Source organism: Zootoca vivipara, chromosome 1 (assembly GCF_965207765.1).
Source record: "Zootoca vivipara chromosome 1, rZooViv2.hap1.1, whole genome shotgun sequence".
Classification (NCBI taxonomy): domain Eukaryota; kingdom Metazoa; phylum Chordata; class Lepidosauria; order Squamata; family Lacertidae; genus Zootoca; species Zootoca vivipara.
Genome location: NC_142582.1, coordinates 12,063,369 through 12,082,326, shown reverse-complemented (window position 1 = coordinate 12,082,326; position 18,958 = coordinate 12,063,369). Strand labels below are relative to the sequence as shown.

Sequence of the window (18,958 nt, the reverse complement as noted above, 5' to 3'; positions counted from 1 at the left end):
TCTGCCTGGTTCCCTGTAACCTCACTTCTTGCAGGGAGGGAACCGCCAGAAGGCCCTCAGAGCTGGACCTCAGTGTCCAGGCTGAACGGTGGGGGTGGAGACGCTCCTTCAGGGGAAGGGCCACAGCTTGGAGCAGAGAAGGTGTTTTGGAGGCAGGTCTCAGGTTCAATACTTGGCAACTCCAGGCAATGTCCCCTACCTGAAACCCTGGGAAATTGCTGCTGCCAGTCTGTGTAGACAATACTGGAGTAGATGGACAAATGGTCTGACTCAGTATAAAGCAGCTTCCTCTATTCCTACACAGCCTAGATTATTGATTATAGTTTTGTAATCATTGGTTGTAATTGTTAAGAGTGAACTTCTGTTTAATTATTGTTTGCTGATACTTCATTTCACTGCGCACTAACGGATTATTGAATATTACTTTATTTGATGTAAGTTGTTTATTTTAAACTTACCGTATGTTTTGCATTGGATAATAATAATTTAAATAATAATCTTATTATTTATACCTCGCCCATCTGGCTGGGTTTTCCCCAGACACTCTGGGCAGCTTCCAGAATATAAAAACAAAATATATGGATCCGATTGTTATAAGGTGTGTGATATCTGTTGTTTCTTCAGCTTGTAAACCGCCTTGTGTAGAGTAATACAGAAAGGCGGTTATGCAAACTAAAAGTGGAATGAAACGAAAGCCCCGGCTGCTGTGAACCCTATTACCTTTCCCCTTTAGGGACTGGAAAGGAGGGAAAGAATTTGACCCACCCCATTCTTGCAACTCATATAAATGCATAACAGAGGCGTAGCTGGGGGGGAAGCACTGGGTGCCACACCGTGGGTGGCGGCACTTACCGCGGGGCCTGCAGTGTGCCTGAGCCACGCGTCTCTCCTGGGAGTGATGCCTGGGCTTGGGTGCCTGCAAGCTCCACGCTGCCCAGGAGCCCAAGCGGCTAGCTACGCCGCCTGATGCATAATGTGCCATTATGATACTAAACTCAGTCCTTGCAAAGACCCAGGCTGCGTACGAATTTGCGGCTTAAAACGCAGCAAGGCCATTTCCCCCCTGTTGCATTTCAAGACACCTGAGCAGGGGCGGCAATGCCTTCACTTTATGCCCATTACCTGATTTGTTTCCCTGCACCAAATTCCAATTCACGGAAGCGGTCATCTGAGCATGTGCAACAACTGCTTGCAATGTACACACCTCAGCTCAACCATGGCTTCCGTTTTCTAATCAGATGGAAGCTGGTTTGAAGGGAAGCACATCAAACAGGAGTATTTTTTCCGAGAAGCTGCAGGAAACCTAGGGATAGTGGCTAATGACATGCATACTTGGCTTCAAACGCCAGCGGTGGGAGTGCGCTTGAGCTGGAGTAAACATTAATGTGTACACAGCCAGGTCAAGTCAATCACTTCAAAGTTCAATTCATTTCATCGAGAAAGGAAGACTCTGAAATCAAGCCAAAATGTTAAGCGTTGGCTGGGTTAAGTCAAGCAATCTTCAAATGCCTATATCCTCTGCAGGTATAAATTTAGCATCTTTGATGATACAGAACAATATTTTTTTATTGGATTCCTACAGGAAAACTAGCTTCTGTATTAGTGATTAAGGAAGCTGTGGCCTTGCCTACAGACCAGCAGTCAAGGAAATGCAAAGGAAAGCGGGGGAAGGGTGGCGGTTGAAGAGGAAGAGGGAAAGAGCTGGTTGGGATGGGGGAGGGGGAGACCAAAGGGTCACAATACTCAGAATGGAAAGCAAGTGAACGTAATAAAAATAGCAGCAAGAGAATACACAGAGAAAAATGGGGGTTAAGTCTCTAAAAGTGAGCCACGGAAGTTGAACTTCTTATGGAAAGGAATTGGGGGGGGGGGGGGAAGCAGTCAAAGAAAAAGGATGCAGAGTCGAAGAATCAGACTAACAATGCAATCTTAAGCATTTATAATCAGAAGTAGACAGATAGGCAGTGTTGCGTAGTGGTTAGAATATGACTAAGATCTGGGAGACCAGAATGTTCTTGAGCGACCTTAGGCCAGTCACTGCCTCTCAGACTAATAAACTACCTCACAGGGTTCCTGTGGGAATTAACTGAAAAAGGAGAGAACCAGCCTTTAGCTTCTTGGAGGAAAATGGTGGGATATAAACGGAACAAATGCACTAATAAATACCACTGAATTCAAGAGTACTGTACTTACTTCCTCACTTTCTGGGAATAAGCCCTACTGAAAATAATAATAATAATAATAATAAAAAATAAATATTAATTGTTATTATTATTAATTATAATTAATAATAATAATTAGTAGTAGTATACAGCCCTATACCCATAGATATTGGGGCAGTTTGCAACATAAAATTACAATATAATAGGACTTCTCAGTAGACCATGTTGAGATTACGCTGTTAGATTATTTGAGGCTTAGATAAGAAAGAGGTGTCAGGATGTTAGAAGAAGCAAAGCATTTCATAAAGAAGAAAGAGGCCAGCAGAAGTAGAACGCAAGAACAGGTCATAAAATCACTCCTGTGATTTCACAATCCCATCAGCAGTATTAACAAACTTGATAGTAATGACAGTAGACAACGGCCATGAATCTCACTGAAACCAACAGGGCTTCATAAACATATCAACTTTTGTTCTGGCTTGTGGCCAGTCATTTATAGGCTTTCCCCTTGGTGTGAAAGCATCTCCTACGACATTGCAGCCTCCATCGAGAATTTGCCTGCAAATGTAGATTTCAAATGTACTGTCTGTGCATTTTCCTGCTTGGTTTTAACGAGACAGTTGCATTTACAGACAAAAGCAAAAAGACTAGTAAACAAAGAACCGCCTTGTCTCAATATTCAGTTAATTAACTGATTTCTACGCTGCCCTTTCATCCAAAAGGATCCACATATAAAATGTGCTCCTGTTCAGGGCTCTAGGCAGCTAGTCTCTCTAAGCTGGGCATCCCATGCTCTTTCCATTTCTCTTTTCCAGTTGAGTCTACATTCCACTGTTACTCATTGTGCTGTTGTCAGCTCCCTTACGCCAGTCTGATCTTGTGTGTGTGTGTGTGTGAAGATATTTTTGTGCTTCTGCAAATTTTGGGATTCCCCCAACCATACTGATACTTCTGTTATTTCACAATGGCCCCATTTTGATTACAATCTTGGCAACACTCACTGGCTGTGTGCACATTACTAAACTTGAAATGCAGCTAGGTTATTCTTTTTCTCAATTTGGATCAAAGCTGGAGGTTTTTTTTTGGGGGGGGGGGAGGTATTCACGAATGCAGTAATTCATAGACCCATAGAGTTGGAAGTGACCCCAGGGGTCATCTAGTCCAAACCCTGCAATGAAGGAATTCCATCGAAGGCATCCATGACAGATGGCTATCCAACCTCTGCTTAAAAACCTCCAAGGAATGAGAGTCCACCACCTCCTGAGGGAGATCGTTTTCCACTGTTGAACAACTCTTACTTCCCAGATAGGTAGGTACACAACTGTAGCATCACTGAAAGCAATAGGATTTAATTCAGTCACAATTAACTTGGACTGCTGATTTCAAAGGAACTGAATCATGTCACAACTAAATTCAGTTGCATCAAAGCCTTGATGAAACTAAAGTTAGCTAAAACTGAAAGAGAAATCTTGTTCTCAGTGAACTATCTAGATCAGGCTTCCTAAACCTCGGCCCTCCAGATGTTTTTGACCTACAAGTCCCATGATCCCTAGCTAGCAGGACCAGTGGTCAGGGATGATGGGGATTGTAGTCTCAAAACATCTGGAGGGCTGAGCTTGAGGAAGCCTGATCTAGAAGTATTGAAAACAATTTTCTATTTCCTGAATCTGGTAAGGGGCAAAATCTATTTCTTTAAAATACAGTGGTACCTCGGGTTACAGACGCTTCGGGTTACGAACTCCGCTAACCAGGAAGTGGTTGCTCCAGTTTTGAACTTTGCCCCAGGATAAGAATGGAAATCGCACGCCAGTGGCGCAGCGGCAGCAGGAGGCCCCATTAGCGACAGCGCACCTCAGATTAAGAACCGTTTCAGGTTACGAATGGACCTCTGGAACGAATTAAGTTCTTAACCCGAGGTAGCACTGTATTTCACATTAGATCAAATGCTGGATCACCATCTTTTTATGGGGGAAGCTGTGTTTGTTGGACAGGGACAATCCAGACAAGGCTCTGGTCCGTTATGTACGGAGTGGCTACCATTCCCCACCCCCCTTGACAAATGTTCTGTGCCTTTAACAGCTGCTTGATGAAATCCAACAGGTGCAACTCTTCCTGACGTGGAGACAGAACTGCTGAATTTCTGCATGAAAATCACAGCTGTTCCAAGGCACAGAGCCTTGTCACAAAAAGATGACTGGATTATGGTTGGAAGTGTTTGTGCTGACTTCCCCTCCGCTAAGAAAACTAAGATACACTGTGCAATCTTCCTTTGTTATTTTTATCGTCATCATTTTTATCACCGATCAGTCCACTGCCAAGGCAAGACATTGGTCTGCCACATCCACTTCCACAAGGCTAAGAGGAAGACATAACCACCACCAAGTGCAATTGTGCACCCGGTCACGGCAAAACTTGAACCCTTCTTTGAAAATTATCGGGGGGCCTCAGCCCCCCAACCCGATAGCACCCCTGACCATTAGGTAAATCTGAACGAATCCTCAGAAAACAGGCTTTCTGGAAGGCTCCAAATATAACCGGTTTATTTTATTAAGAAAGTTTCATGCAGCACAGTTATAGGGCCTCCTATCCCCTCTAACAATCTGAACCTGTCTCTTCTCCCTCATTTCCACTCACTTTAACTCATTTCCATTTCCCTTTGCTATTGCTGGTTATTACTTTTGAGCTTCCTACATATTGTTCCACTGCCCTGCTGAGTTAATGGGTGATGCCTCTGGTCAGGCAAGAGGAGCAATTAAAAAGCTGTTTGGGAGTTTTTTTGGGGAGCGGCCAGCGGCCAACTCTTCCAATCAAATTTGCAGCCCTGCTACTTTTAATTAAAAACAGCGTATACAGAGACATGTGTATACACTGGAAGGCTGATACACGCATCTTCTGTGAAACATGTCACTTGGCACTGAGTACCACCACATACAAGTATGTGCCTAAGGAACCAGTGTTCAGGCTATTGAAATAACTCCAAAGATTCCACTGGGAAAGACTAGGGAGGTGAGAGAGGGGGAGAAGGAAGAAACATCATATTAGATGCAAGCCTTCCAGATGGGTAAAAAATGTGCAGGATTCTGATCCCAGGAATTTGTCTGGCAACAAGGCATTTCCTTTGCTGTGCACCCTACTGAACAAAGGCATGGAATAATTAAAATAGTTTGACTACGGCAAAACTTTGGTTTTAACAAGGAAGCAGGCGAGTGCTACTTAGACTGGAAGCAAATTTAACGTGTGATGTCTGGGCTTATTAAAATGCTGAACACGACAATGTCCAGGGGCTTACTTTAATTCACAACTGAGTTGAGTGATGGAGGAATTTCTACTGAATTTCAATGAGGGAGGGAAAGTGCATTAAAAGCGAGTTTCTTTTATTAGTTAAATCTCAGTCCCCCGCCCCCCCCCCCGGCTTTCTCTTTTACGCCTTTGCCAAAGAATGCATAACTTAGGCTGACAAGGAGATAGCATACTGCTTTTTGCCTTCCTAACAGTTGTGTTTTTTCCTTTTATTTGGCTGCTTTGAAGGGTATATTTAGTTCATTTGTTGAAGCTGATAGCTGTTACAAGTTTGTTGACGGCATAACAGGCTTCTCATGCAGTATCCTGGGAAAGGAAATAAAGGGAGCTGCAGTCATGGCCAGAGGGATGTGCTTCCTATTTCATTATATTTTATAGAGAAAGAAGGAATTAGAAATGAATTAATTTTGGTTTTTGTATATATGGGATTAGACATTTAATTATTTTTAATGAGGGCATATTGCACCATTCTTGGGGTTGAATTTGCTGGTGCTCTTCTTTTCATGGGAAGACTTTTGATCCAGAGGAAGACCCTGCAAGAGGAGGAGAGGGGCTTTTTGCCAATTTTCCTCCCCTGTACAGTTCCCTGAAAATGTGCTTCAGGTTTTCTGGGAATGGGTAGCTCAGTGGAGTAGAATGTGGTGTTGATAATGCCAAGGTTGCTGGTTCAATCCCTGTATGGGACAGCTGCATATTCCTGCATTGCAGGGGGTTCGACTAGATGACCCTCAGGGTCCCTTCCAAATCTACAGTTTTACGGTTCTGGGATGGTTGTGGGCTGTGGCAGGAGGAAGGAAGGAACGGTAATAATCACAAAGACTGTGAACGGAAGAACTTGGTTGTGGAAGGGCACCAATGGACACAACCCTAAATAAAAACAAGTTAAAAATAACAGCAGCAGATAGTCTATATGTCTATCTAGCCAGCAACGAGAATAATGAAAAGCCTAGAAACATCTCAGCCAGACCCAAAAGTCTTCTATTGACTGCCACAAGACAGGGGAGCTCATTCTGCTCTCATTTGCTTCACCAAAAAAAAAAAAAGGAAGAAGCTGTAAGTGGACTGTAGTCCATGAACATAAGGTGCCTTTAGTTTGTTGCTCTTAGACTGCTAAGTTACTGGAGAGTCACACCTTTTCAAAGCAGTGCAATTGCATCAACGCTTGGTGGGATGGCTTGGCCGTCTGCAAAAAAACCCTGTTAATTGGTAGAATAAGAGTGTGAAAATGAAAGCTTCAGAGGGAAGCTAATGAGTGCTTCTTTCACTGTTTTATTTATTCTTAAGTGTGTGACTCCTTTTACTCTAGTTAGTTGCACTGAGAAGCTTATGCATATGGCTGGATCCAAAGGTTACCTTGAGTAAGGCACCTGTTCAAGAAAGATGCAGTCCCCCTGGTTCCATCTTTGATACCCTGAGCCTCACGAGTTGATTTTCAAAGTCACCAGAGGGCTCCAAGGACGTAGCATTAAAGGTCTGTTATGTGAGTAGAACTCTGCTTGTGTGTCTTAGGAACCAACTCATAATTTCCCATTTTTATTTATTCTTTTAGCCAGGTATTCCCTGATTTCTCTGCACAGAGCACTGCGCCAGCTGATTTGGGGGGAAAACAGCAGCTCTGTTCTTACATTCAGCACTGCAATGTACAAGACGTTGGGATACTAAAAGTTATTAAGATTCAACAGGAGTTCTGATGTTAAGAGTTCAAAGTCGGTGGCGGGGGGTGGGGGGGAGGGAAAGAGAACGGTAGACTACAGAATATGCTGTTCTGTAATCAGACATGTGATTTGCATTCTTAAGGAAATCCGCCATGTGAAAAACAGCATAAAACCCATCAGACAAATACCAATTAATGTGGCATTTCCTCTGTTTGCTTGTTTTTAATAAAGTTGTTGCTATGTTTACTCTGCAGAATTGATACCAGTGGAAATCATTTATCAGTTGAAGGATATAACACTGAGGTTTTAAATATAAATCATGTAATGGTTTTGCCAGACAATACACCAGCACTCCAACTCACATATGTGTGTGCCAGAAGCAGACTTTTGGATTAAGAACCCTAGCAAGATGAGGAATTCATGTGCAGGGTACGTGGTTTGCCAACCTGATCTAACACCCTGGGCTGTACAAACAGCAATTGGAATTGCTGGTCAGCAAAGGAGCAGGCCTCCATTTAGTCTTCCAACATGCCCCCTTTACTGTCAAACAGTATATTACTACAGGTTTTGCCTTAAAAAAATAAAAAAGGCTATATCAGGCACCCCCAACCTGCGGCCCTTCAGATGTTTTGGCCTACAACTCCCATGATCCCTAGCTAACAAGACTAGTGGTCAGGGATGATGGGAATTGTAGTCCAAAACGTCTGGAGGGCCGAAGGTTGGGGATGCCTGGGCCATATGCACACTTTGTTGGATTGGAGCCCTCCTATTTAAGAGTAGCTGTTATTGTTGCTATTACTGTTGTTTATTATTTTGATTTCTTGCCTGCCTTTCACCATGAAGTCCCAGGATGGGTTACAACAGTTTGAAAGCAATTAAAACAGCTCATATGAATACTGTCTCTCCAGAGTGGTGCACGCTCTGGTTATCTCTCGCTTGGACTATTGCAATCCGCTCTACGTGGGGCTACCTTTGAAGGTGACCTGGAAACGACAACTAATCCAGAATGCGGCAACTAGAATGGTGACTGGGAGTGGCTGTCAGGACCATATAACACCAGTCCTGAAAGATCTACATTGGCTCCTGGTAAGTTTCTGAGCACAATTCAAAGTGTTGGTGCTGACCTTTAAAGCCCTAAACAGCCTTGGTCCAGTATACCTGAAAGAGCATCTCCACCCCCATCGTTCTGCCCGGACACTGACATCCGGCTCCGGGGGCCTTCTGGTGGCTCCCTCATTGTGAGAAGTAAAGTTACAGGGAGCCAGGCAGAGGGCCCATCTTGGTAGCAGCACCCACCCTGTGGAATGCCCTCCCATCAGATGTCAAGGAGATAAGTATCTACTGTATACAATCTTTAGAAGACATCTGAAGATGCTTTAGTTGAGATTCCTGCATTGCAGGCGGTTGGACTGGATGACCCCAGGTTTCCCTTCAACTCTACAATTCTATGAGGCTGGCTGCATGTGCTGTTGATAATGCACGTCTGCATCCCACCATTTGGTAGAGATTCCTTGGTCTACCAATATCTCGAATATTCCCTTAATTTTCTCCCTTTATTTCCAAAATCATACCCATCATGGCTCAGAAACAGTGCTCATTCATTATTAGCACACGATAAATCATACCACTCAATAACTCAAATATTATTGTCTGCAAGAGTTGGCCAATTATGTAATATTTCCGACTTCCTCTACCTCCCCCTTTCTGCTTATGATGTCTGAGTTCCCTTCTAATGGCAATCAAGCCAAGAGCCGCTTCCTGTTTGCCTTTAAACGCTTGTTGTGGTTAAAATCTTAAAGGATGTTGATGGAAAGCAACTTGGGACAATCTCCCTTCTGCTGGTTTTTCCTACTTGATCATTTCAGATCCCAAAAAACAGCAAATGTGATGCTGCTCTAAAGGTTTCAGTTGATCAGAAAAAAATGAGCATATTCAGACAACAGCAATACCACGTTCATGCTAAAATGAATGTCTTTTGGCAGATGTCTCACTACTGCATAACATTTTTTGTGATTCAGTTTTACAACTAGCAACCCAGCCAGATGGGTTATTAATAAATGAATAAATAAATAAATAAATAAATAAATACCCCAATTTATTTTCCCTAACAAAAGTGCAGAAAATATTCCGAATGAAACTATGGGACAAAAAACCCCACACGTGATTCTTATCTTCAAAAAACCCCAAACATTTTAGGACAGATTTTTAATCAGCTCAAGTCTGGATGGAGATTTTCAGGCTACAATTTTTAAGAAACAAAACAGGGAACTCCCAAATCTCAGTTGCTTCTGCTTTTCTTTTCTGTGACAACAATGTACTCTTCTCCCTTAGGAAAAAAAAACCTGCACTTGAGTATTTTATCAACACTATCTGGAACACCAGTGCTGCTTTTCCACTTAAAAAGAAGAACTGATTCAGAAACTAGGTCAACTCCCTTGGAAAAAAAATACGTATTTGCTTGGATCAGTTCCTGAATTACTCCACCCACCACCAAAATTACACGGACAGTTTTCCTTCCCAAGCAACAAACTCTGCTGAAGTAGTTGGTAGCCTTTGTAATTACAGCGAAACAGTCACTCCTGTTTGAATCTATCACAGAAGAGGGATACCATAATTGCTCTAAATTCAGGGATTCCCAAACTTGGATGTCCAGCTGTTTTTGGACTACGGTACAATTCCCATCACCCCCGACTGCTAGTCCTGCTAGCTAGGGATGATGGAAGCTGCAGTCCCAAAACAGCTGGAGACCCTCACAATGAGGTAAGAAGCCCAACAGCTGCTGCTTACAAACAGAACTGAGAAACCTCCCTCCTCAGGCTGACTTGGTTAACATAGTCAGGAGGGACGGAGACCCTGCTCAGCATTTTATTTTGGGGTGTGCGTGTGACTCATTTGGAAGCCCTTTATTGGCGCTCCCGGAGAACCGTGCCTCTGAGACAGAGCTGCTCGAGTGAAAGCAGAAGCCCTGCCAGCCAGGTGGCATCACTTCAGACCCCGTGTGCTGTCAGAAGCAGGTACGTCCCTGCAAGTCAGGGAGAGAAAGGCACCATTTTCATTTACCTGTCCAGTCGGATGATTGGAGTAGGCAGCACACATGTTAAAAGCCAACCGAACTCAGCCAAGGTATGTAGCAAAGGACCATAATCTGTTTTGATTTCACTGCCCTACATAAAAAAATAAAAACAAAACAAAACACACACACAAACACACACAAAACCAGAGGCATTAGTATATTTGGGGAGAGCAGCAAGCATTTCCACAAGCCAAATAGCAGTTTTGGACACCCTTGCGGGACCAGGTGGTTGGGCTCCCCATAATCCAAGCCATATAAATAAGAGACCAAAGAGACTGGTTTTGGGTCAAAACAGGCCACAACATTATTGAATACAGATGAAAGAGGTTTGGCTTGGGCATGGGGCAATAGAAATACTTCCAGCCTGCCTGCTGGAAGTGACCCATGATCAATCCAGACGGGGGTTCCTAAGACTTACATCGAATAAGGTGACCCCCCAGGGACCGCCATCTGGGAGAGTGCCTTTGGTCCTGGCCCCAATGGCCATGAAAACATGGCCCTTCCCACCCACCCCCTGGTCCCTTTAACGGGATACCCCAGCGTTAGCAGGGGCAAGCAGAGACTACAACCTCCCCTCCATCCAAAACAAAGGATTGCCCCAATGCCCAACCAGTTGTGATGATTGCTATGAGGTAGGTAAAACCACCAGGTCAGTGCCAATCAGCCTGGTGGGCAAATTCCTACCTGACCCCCAAAAGAACGGTGACCACTGTAGCCACAGCAAAGTCATTGACTATCAGCTAAAAACTGAGGGAGGGTGCGTAAAACTGGCGAGGGAACGAACAGGTAGTGCCCCAGGTACAGGCTGGTTAAATGGGCAAGGGGCAGAGCCGACGGAAGCCTACCTGCTCTGTCGGCTCCACCCCCTGGCACAGCCCAAGTCCCAGCCTGCATCCCGATTTGCCAAGGCAGGGTGCAGGGTAGGATCCGGTTCCTGATAGGTGGGGGACCTACCAGGAAGGGCATGGCAGTTCTAATGCCTGATTAATCCCATGACTGAAAAAGAATGTGTGTGGCAGGCAGATGAACTCTGAAAAACTGCATTATTGGCCCAACACAATTAACTCTGCTAAACCTGAGAAGTTAGATAGCTCAGACAATTACTGGCAAAGTCTGTTTATGTTATTTGGCTATTATTGATTATTTAGCTATTCCAATTTTGTAAGTTTATATTGGATCTGATTTGCATGTTATACTCGCATATAAATTTCATCTCCCCTCTTTTCCCTACCCCCAGTTGCTATTTGTTATTATTATAACTTTGCTATATTATTACTATAACTTTAATGTATGCCCTGTCCTTCCTCCCATGACAGAACCAAAAAGAAAAGGAAAAAGGATGTTATGTGCCTGATTGACCTTTAACTCTGTCGCTGAACTGAGAGCAAACAAGGAAATTATGAGGAGTCTGTGATTCTGCTTTCTTAATTAAAGCGGCCTCTGATCAAACATAGCAATTGTGTGTGGGAGCAATCTAGGTATTCTGCCAAAGCCACTTTTGCTGGTGCAGAAACAAGCCATGTTTAAAACAAAAAGGTAAGTTTGCTGCTTCTTCCTTCTGTCTGTATGCAGAGCTCTCCCTCACATGTTCATCAGAATTGAGCCAATGGGTGGTATAATACAACGAAGTAGTTCTGAAGTAGTTCTGTGAGCACTAGGATTTCCTTTTACACAATGGAACTTCCTCTCCCTGCATGTCCCCATACTTCAAATTTACTCAGGAGGGAGAACAGATTTATGGGGTGTGCAGGAGGCAGACGGGGAGAGGAAGCTCAGTTGCCCAGCCCAAAGCCTCTGTGCTAACAGAACTACTTTGCTAGATACTTATTTTATGCATTACTTCCCCTTACTAAAGGGGGGGGGATATTTCAAAGGCAAACACATTTTTGGGAGGCCACCTTGATTGGGAAACTTAACAAGTCAGCTTATTGTGCTTCTTCCATTTCCTAGAAACCAGTTCCATCATTTAAGCAAGAGGTTCAGTTTTTCCAGCAGAAGCTGCTACCACATACTGTATATACTGTCAGCAGTACAGTGACTAATTTCTTTGGGCCAAATCAAACATCAACCCAAATGTGGTTTTTCAAGTTTGTCTGCCAAGCGTATTTTGCATGAAATATTCAAATAAGAATGTGTGACGCAGAAATCGCAATATGCAACTGTGGCAAGCTCCTGATATTTATTCGGAGGCTTCTTGCTGAATACAATAATCTGCTATGATGTATTTTAACTAGCAGATACTACAATCTGCTAGTGTGTGCCTTAAAAGTTTGAATCGGTATGTAACCTTAAAGGCATGACCAACATCCACATTATCAATATTTCCTTAGCAACATTTATGTATTAATTAAGAGAGTTTACAAGAAAATATAGTAATTGGGTTTTCCAACTCATGCCAACTCAGTTGCACCCATTTTACAGACTGGCTTATACTAATTTATAATCAATATCATTCTAAATCTGGAGACAAACAAACCTATGAGACTAACTTGCATACATAAAAACAAAAACAAGGCATTTACCTCAATTACAGTCCATTGTTCAACAACAATGGCATCATTTCCTTTCCTGTTTGAACCGGGCACTCCTGTGCCTTCTTCTTCATATATAAATAAGCCTTCTAATGATTTGGGCAAGTAGTCAGCTAAGGAAACAAGAAAAGAAGGAAGTAAATGATAGAAACTTTGAATTGTTAATAAATATATCATTAATGTAGCTGCTTTATATTTCATTCAAATTAGGGTGTTTTTCTTCCTCTCTGTCTTAACACGTCAGCACTCTTCTGTGTTTGGAGTCTACAGAGAAAAAGAATGTCACCTTTACTAACTAAACTGATCATGGAATCAAGTGTGGATTGCACCAGCTTCTAGTCTATTCTCCATGAGAGATTACACACACACACACACACACACACACACACACACACACACACACACACGGTATGGAATTACGGTGTAGAAGAAATATGTCATTTCCCTCTCCTAAAGAGCCTGTAAAAAGGAGATACCTGATTCCTGGCACATTGCATGTGATAGATATAGGTGTGTGTGTGTGTGTGTGTGTGAGAGAGAGAGAGAGAGAGAGAGAGAGAGAGAGAGAGAAATCAGTGCCTGAACTGTTGTCCTCTGATCTGTTGTAGCTGTATAATGTTCAGATGATCTCTGTCTGCCTGCCTCTCTCTCACACACACACTTCTTAGGATATTAAGGACCCCTGGATGGTTGAGTCCTGTCCAAGGCGACTATGGGGTTGTGGTGCTCATTGCTTTCAGGCCGAGAGAGTTGGTGTTTGTCCACAGACAGCTTTCCGGATCATGTGGCCAGCATAACTAAACTGCTTCTGGTGCAACGGAACACCATGATGGGAACCAGAGTGCATGGGAACGCCGTTGACCTTCCCGCCACAGGGGTACCTATTTATCTACTTGCGCTGGCGTGTTTTCAAACTGCTAGGTTGGCAGGAGCTGGGACAGAGCAACGGAAGCTCAGCCCATTGCTCAGATTCAAACCGCTGACCTTCTGATCAAGCAAGCCCAAGAGGCTCAGTGGTTTAGACCACAGCACCACCCGTGTATACTAGGATGTCACACCCTCACACATTATCATCACTGTGAAGAGTGCTGCAGAATGAAGTGTGCCCCGAAGTGACAACATCTGTGTGAGACATTGGGAGCACACCCTTCCTTCTCTCTCTTAACACATGACCATTTTAGAGGTTCTTTTGACACAGGGAGATGACACATTTTTCCTACAGATCGACCCAGGGCATCATTTGCTACTTCCAAGTAGTGGCGCTAGCAACCTGTGGAGTCCCCACACTTAATTCCACCATCTGTTACGTTGCTATATGTACTTTTCTCTGTAAACGACAAACACAGTCCATCACCCATGACATACGAAAACAAAATCTAGAAAGGTTTAGTTTCCAAAGATAAATGAAGAAAAACATTTTAATAAATATATCTAATTGCCATATTAAAATTGTTTATGTTAAACTATTTTCCACACAGGAAAAATCAGTTATGGAAAGCATTAAAATGAACATTAATAGCCAAATGATAACATTAAGAAGACCTCTTAAATGAACCACGTTGTTTGCTTACATATACTTTATGTTAATGTGTAAAATATAAAGCACTAAGCAGACATAAAATCACTCACTTAAGAGGTTTTCTTAATGTTATCATTTAGCTATTACTGTTTCTCACTTGAATATCTTCCATACAAGGACTGCGTGAAATGTTTGTTAGAAGCAGCTCTTCAGAGAAGAGACCTCACACAAAGAAACTGTTCTTAATGCCCTTTGTTCCAGTCATACCCAACTATCACCAACAGTGATAATAACAGTAAAGAAATGAATATTGAGTGAAAAATTAGCATGCTACTTTAAAGAACTCGACGCTTTTCAGTTACCAAACAATCACATTGACGCCCAAACTTCCAATCACATAAGTAACCAATTATGTGCTATTCTCCTGCTTCAGAAACATCCATATCAACTATGGTATCTTAAAAGACACATTTTTATATGCATTTTGATGCATTATTAGAGCTATGAATGGTATCAAAAAATTCAGAAAAACAAAAGATAACTGTGTTTCTATCTGTGTATTAGTTTAGGAGTTGTGAATCAGGTCAGTTCACTCACAAACACCGCTAACTGCAGCAGTACTTTTTTGCAATCTAATTCTCTAAGAAAAATTAATGTTAAAAATTAATGTTGTTAGGAAAATATTACTTGCTGAAAAAAATAGAATATTTCTCTACTATTTCTGTCTTCCCCCACAATAATCATTTCCTCCTTCCTACTCTTATTGTACAACATTGATTAAGTAAGAGAAGCCACTACATTATCCAGGTCCTCTGAAATAAATAATACTATTATCGCCTTTTTCAGGTGCAAAGAGACTAATGGTATGATTACAGTTACCTTTAGAAGCCTCCCAGTGTACGAATGAGTCAATTAATGACAACCCTTGTTTGTAATAAAACGTGGTTAACTCTAGCCAGTCAGCATCCAAAGTACTAATCACGGGTCCTTTCCTCGACACTTTTAGAGACAAAACACCATCGTGATATGTCCAACAGGTGGAATCATCCTCAAAGACGTTGAAGACTGTATACAATTTGTTATCTGATAAGATATTAGAAAATAAAGAAGTCAGGGATAATGAGGGCTTGAAGGAATGGAGTAACTAGGGGGGAACCTTTTAAAAATGGAACACTTATCAAGAACAGTTATCAGTATTTCAAGTGGAGAGAACTTAAACTTGTCCACAGATCATGACATAAAGCCTCAACATGGCAAATGAAAACAATTTAAACTCAAGTGGGGTGTTGAAACTCAATATGCTGGAAGCTTCTGAGCCAACAAACAACTTAATAGAGGTGTTTAACGTTTGAAATCCTCCTCCTCCTTAGACAGAACAAGGTTGTCTCATCTTTGAGTTCTTTTCCTAACTCTCAAAATGCTCATTCTCTATCTCTCATTGAGTGCACAGCTCTTCTTTTTAATCTTCCCTGCCCAGTCCTAGGCACTTTGCCCGTCTTGTTTTACATCCCCTTTCCCAGTGCTCTAATTTTCTCATCTATCCAATCTATTTTTATACTGTTGGCATCTCACGGCATAATCTGGTATCTGCAATTATGCTCCGACATCCCTTCACAGAGCTCTGATTTTTCCAAACTGAACTACAGACAACGGCAACTTCCTTTTCAACCTTTCCAAGATTCACCTTTCCCACCCTGCGCATACTTGCCTAAGTTGCTATAACTTTCTTCTTGATTACCTATGCCATATATCTGTTCTTTGGTTAATACAGAATGCCTACACTGCCTCTGTCTGGAAAATGCAAAGACCTTCGGAGCTTCATTTGTCTGTAAGACGTTCATAGAACAGTTTCTCTGAACCACAAACAGTTTATATTACTCCCCTCCTCCAGTAGTTAAAACCACATTGTGTTAAATAGAAGATGGGGAAGAATATGGAGAAGAGGGAGAGAACGATGTGATCCATTGTGGGCACAGCCACATGGGACCGTATGTCAACAAAGTTCTGTTTCACCATCACCACTTTACCTACTGATGGTGTAACTGGTGATTAGGAGAAATGGGAGGTGAATGCATATTTTTTGTATGCCACCCAGCCCTGTCTTTCTGCTTGAGCTGCATGTGCAATCCAAGTAACTTGTAGGAGGGTGATGGGGCTAAATGGGGATGCTCACAGACCAGGGATGCACAAATCTGCGGATTCTTGTTTCTTTCAGTTTCCCAAGTTTGAGTTCACTACCACATCAGTTTTCTTAAACAAAAAACAACCCAACTCCTTATGAAAATTCACCATTATTTCCAAAAATTCCTCATCGTATTCATTTTGTAAGACATTTTTGGTCAAATATACCTTTTTTTGCAAAACAAATTTCCCCTAATGTAATTCATTTTTTGTATGTTGTTTTCACTTCCACGTGCATTTTATGCACACTTGAAGCCCAGTATATGCACACACAGCTCCTGGTGGGAAAACTGCACTGCAAAATTCAGAGAAGTGCCATTTTCACAGGCTAGTCGTGTTTCAGTTTGTGCGTCGTTTCAGTAACTGCAAATTAAGTAGGTTGGCCTTTAAATGCAAATTCAATTGAAATTCTGCTCCATTCATAGCACAGACCCCTCGTTCCTACTGAAGGGCACCCTGTTGCTGTGTGTAGCATACCCACATGCCTGTTTCCATACACATCCACATTTGTAGCTGGGGTTGGGGAGGTGGCAAAACAGGTCCATCAGGTTTATGGGGACCTTCTGGATAAGGGCACTGTGCCTGCATGTAATAATGACCAATAATTCAATTTCGACTGAAGTTCACAAAACCACATACTGGCAATTGAGACTACACCCAATGACCATCATACTCATCGAAGCAATGCTATGCAAAATAGATGAATTTTGCAACCTTTCTGTAATGCTATCAGGGACACGCTATTTCTGACCTCATTCAGGAGGACATTCCAAAACCTCAGGGTGACTGCAACAAAAGTCCTGTGACCAGCTGCTGATGACTGCATACAGCATCATGTGAAAATATGGAGCAACCCTTTCTCTGAGGACTGCAGCTGGCAAAGGGACTCACACAGAGAGAGGCAATTAGGTTTGTTTCAGGTTGTGAAGTCAGCACCAACATGTTGAGCTGGGCCCAAAACTGCACAAGCATTCAGTGGAGTACATTGGAACAGGTTACCTATGTTCTTGCCACAATCATCAGCAGATGGGCTGAAGCATTTTGTAAGCACTCCAGGCTAAATTAATATTCATTTAATTTAAAAATAAACAATCAGATATCAGGGCGGTGGACAGCATAAAAGCACACCATACCCCATCAAAAACAAGAAATCAGCAAATAAAAACTTTCAAACAGACTATGACTTGTTCAATTAAACGAATATAATCTATTAAAATGCATGGGCAAATAAAAATGCTGTTGATTGCTATCAAATGACAGCAGTGTTGGCACTAGGCGAACCTCTTTGGAGAGGACCTTACAATAATGAGAATGTCATTGTCAAGAAAGCCCTCGCCTTCTAGATTATCTTATCACAGGGGTGACAAACTTGTGACTCTCCAGATGTTGGGGACCCACCCCTGTTGTGGAAGTTCATCTTCAAGAGCAGCCTCACTTAAGAGTAAAGGTAAAGGTACAGGACCCCTGGATGGTTAAGTCCAGTCACAGGCAACACACACCATGATTTGCGATATATTGCCAGGACAAAAATTATGAAACCAGTATTACGATATGGACTTCAAAATGGTTTTGGACGATATACAGTGGTACCCCGGGTTAAGAACTTAATTCGTTCTGGAGGTCTGTTCTTAACCTGAGGTACCACTTTAGCTAATGGGGCCTCCTGCTGCCGCTGCGGTGCGATTTGTGTTCTCATCCTGAAGCAAAGTTCTTAACCCAAGGTACTATTTGTGTGTTAGCGGAGTCTGTAACCTGAAGCGTCTGTAACCTGAGGTACCACTGTATTGATATATCACCTCCTGCCATCACTATTTGCTAATGTTGGGGGGGATGGCTAGGTCCAAAAGCACCTTCAGATCTTGAACCAGTCTGGATGGCAATCGTGTCCAAAAATGGAAACTTACATTCTTTGGAAATAGTTAAGACTATTTATGTAGCAATTTTCAGTACCTTCTTTCCTCAGTTTTGTTGAGCTAGGACTGCCTTCTCTTCCATCTTGAAAATCTGTCTCTCGCAACTGCCCGATGTCTGGCTGGATTTCTTCTTCTATGCCACTCTCAGAGGACTGTCCACTCAGAGTCCCTTCATTCCAGGGCTTATCACTGTCATCTGGGTTGTGTCTTCTCTGTTCCCTACTTCTTCTGCTTAGGGTTGAATCCGACTCTGCATTCCCATCTGTGCTTGTGCCATTGCAGATTTTCGATTTTGAACAAGGTTGTGTTATAAATCCGACAAACTTCATTCCTCTTTTTGCAGCATCGTTGATCTGTATATTCCCCACCCCACCCCACAAAGACAGTTATAATTAAGCTGTGCGCATTTATAAATCATTTCTAAATTATTTTTCAGAAATTAGAAACATTGTGAGGGGTCATTTGCATGTGATGCTTTCGTTATACAGGAGTATGGGTGTGGGAAGAAAGGAGTGCACACTGATGTGTGAAAATAGTACATGTCTGTTCAGATACCTGTGCAGAAGCTGGGGCTAACAGAAGGCAAGGGAAGTGGGTTTGAGAGCAATCTCCACAACTGCTGCT

General features: G+C 42.5%; 1 protein-coding gene across 6 annotated transcripts in view; it reads right to left on the bottom strand.

The window, feature by feature from the left end:
* RFTN2 (raftlin family member 2) overlaps positions 1-18,958 on the bottom strand; it is a 36,621-nt gene that overhangs the window by 8,926 nt on the left and 8,737 nt on the right. For 4 of the 6 annotated variants that reach the window (XM_088651988.1, XM_060281549.2, XM_035136722.3 and 1 more), the window contains 4 exons: positions 18,372-18,687; positions 15,120-15,323; positions 12,713-12,834; positions 10,178-10,281 (listed from right to left, as the gene is read on the bottom strand). In XM_088651988.1, the coding sequence (XP_088508114.1) occupies positions 10,178-10,281; positions 12,713-12,834; positions 15,120-15,323; positions 18,372-18,687 (746 nt within the window). The remainder of the gene's footprint in view (positions 1-10,177; positions 10,282-12,712; positions 12,835-15,119; positions 15,324-18,371; positions 18,688-18,958) is intronic. The other 2 variants (XM_088652032.1, XM_088652076.1) reach the window with 1 other exon arrangement.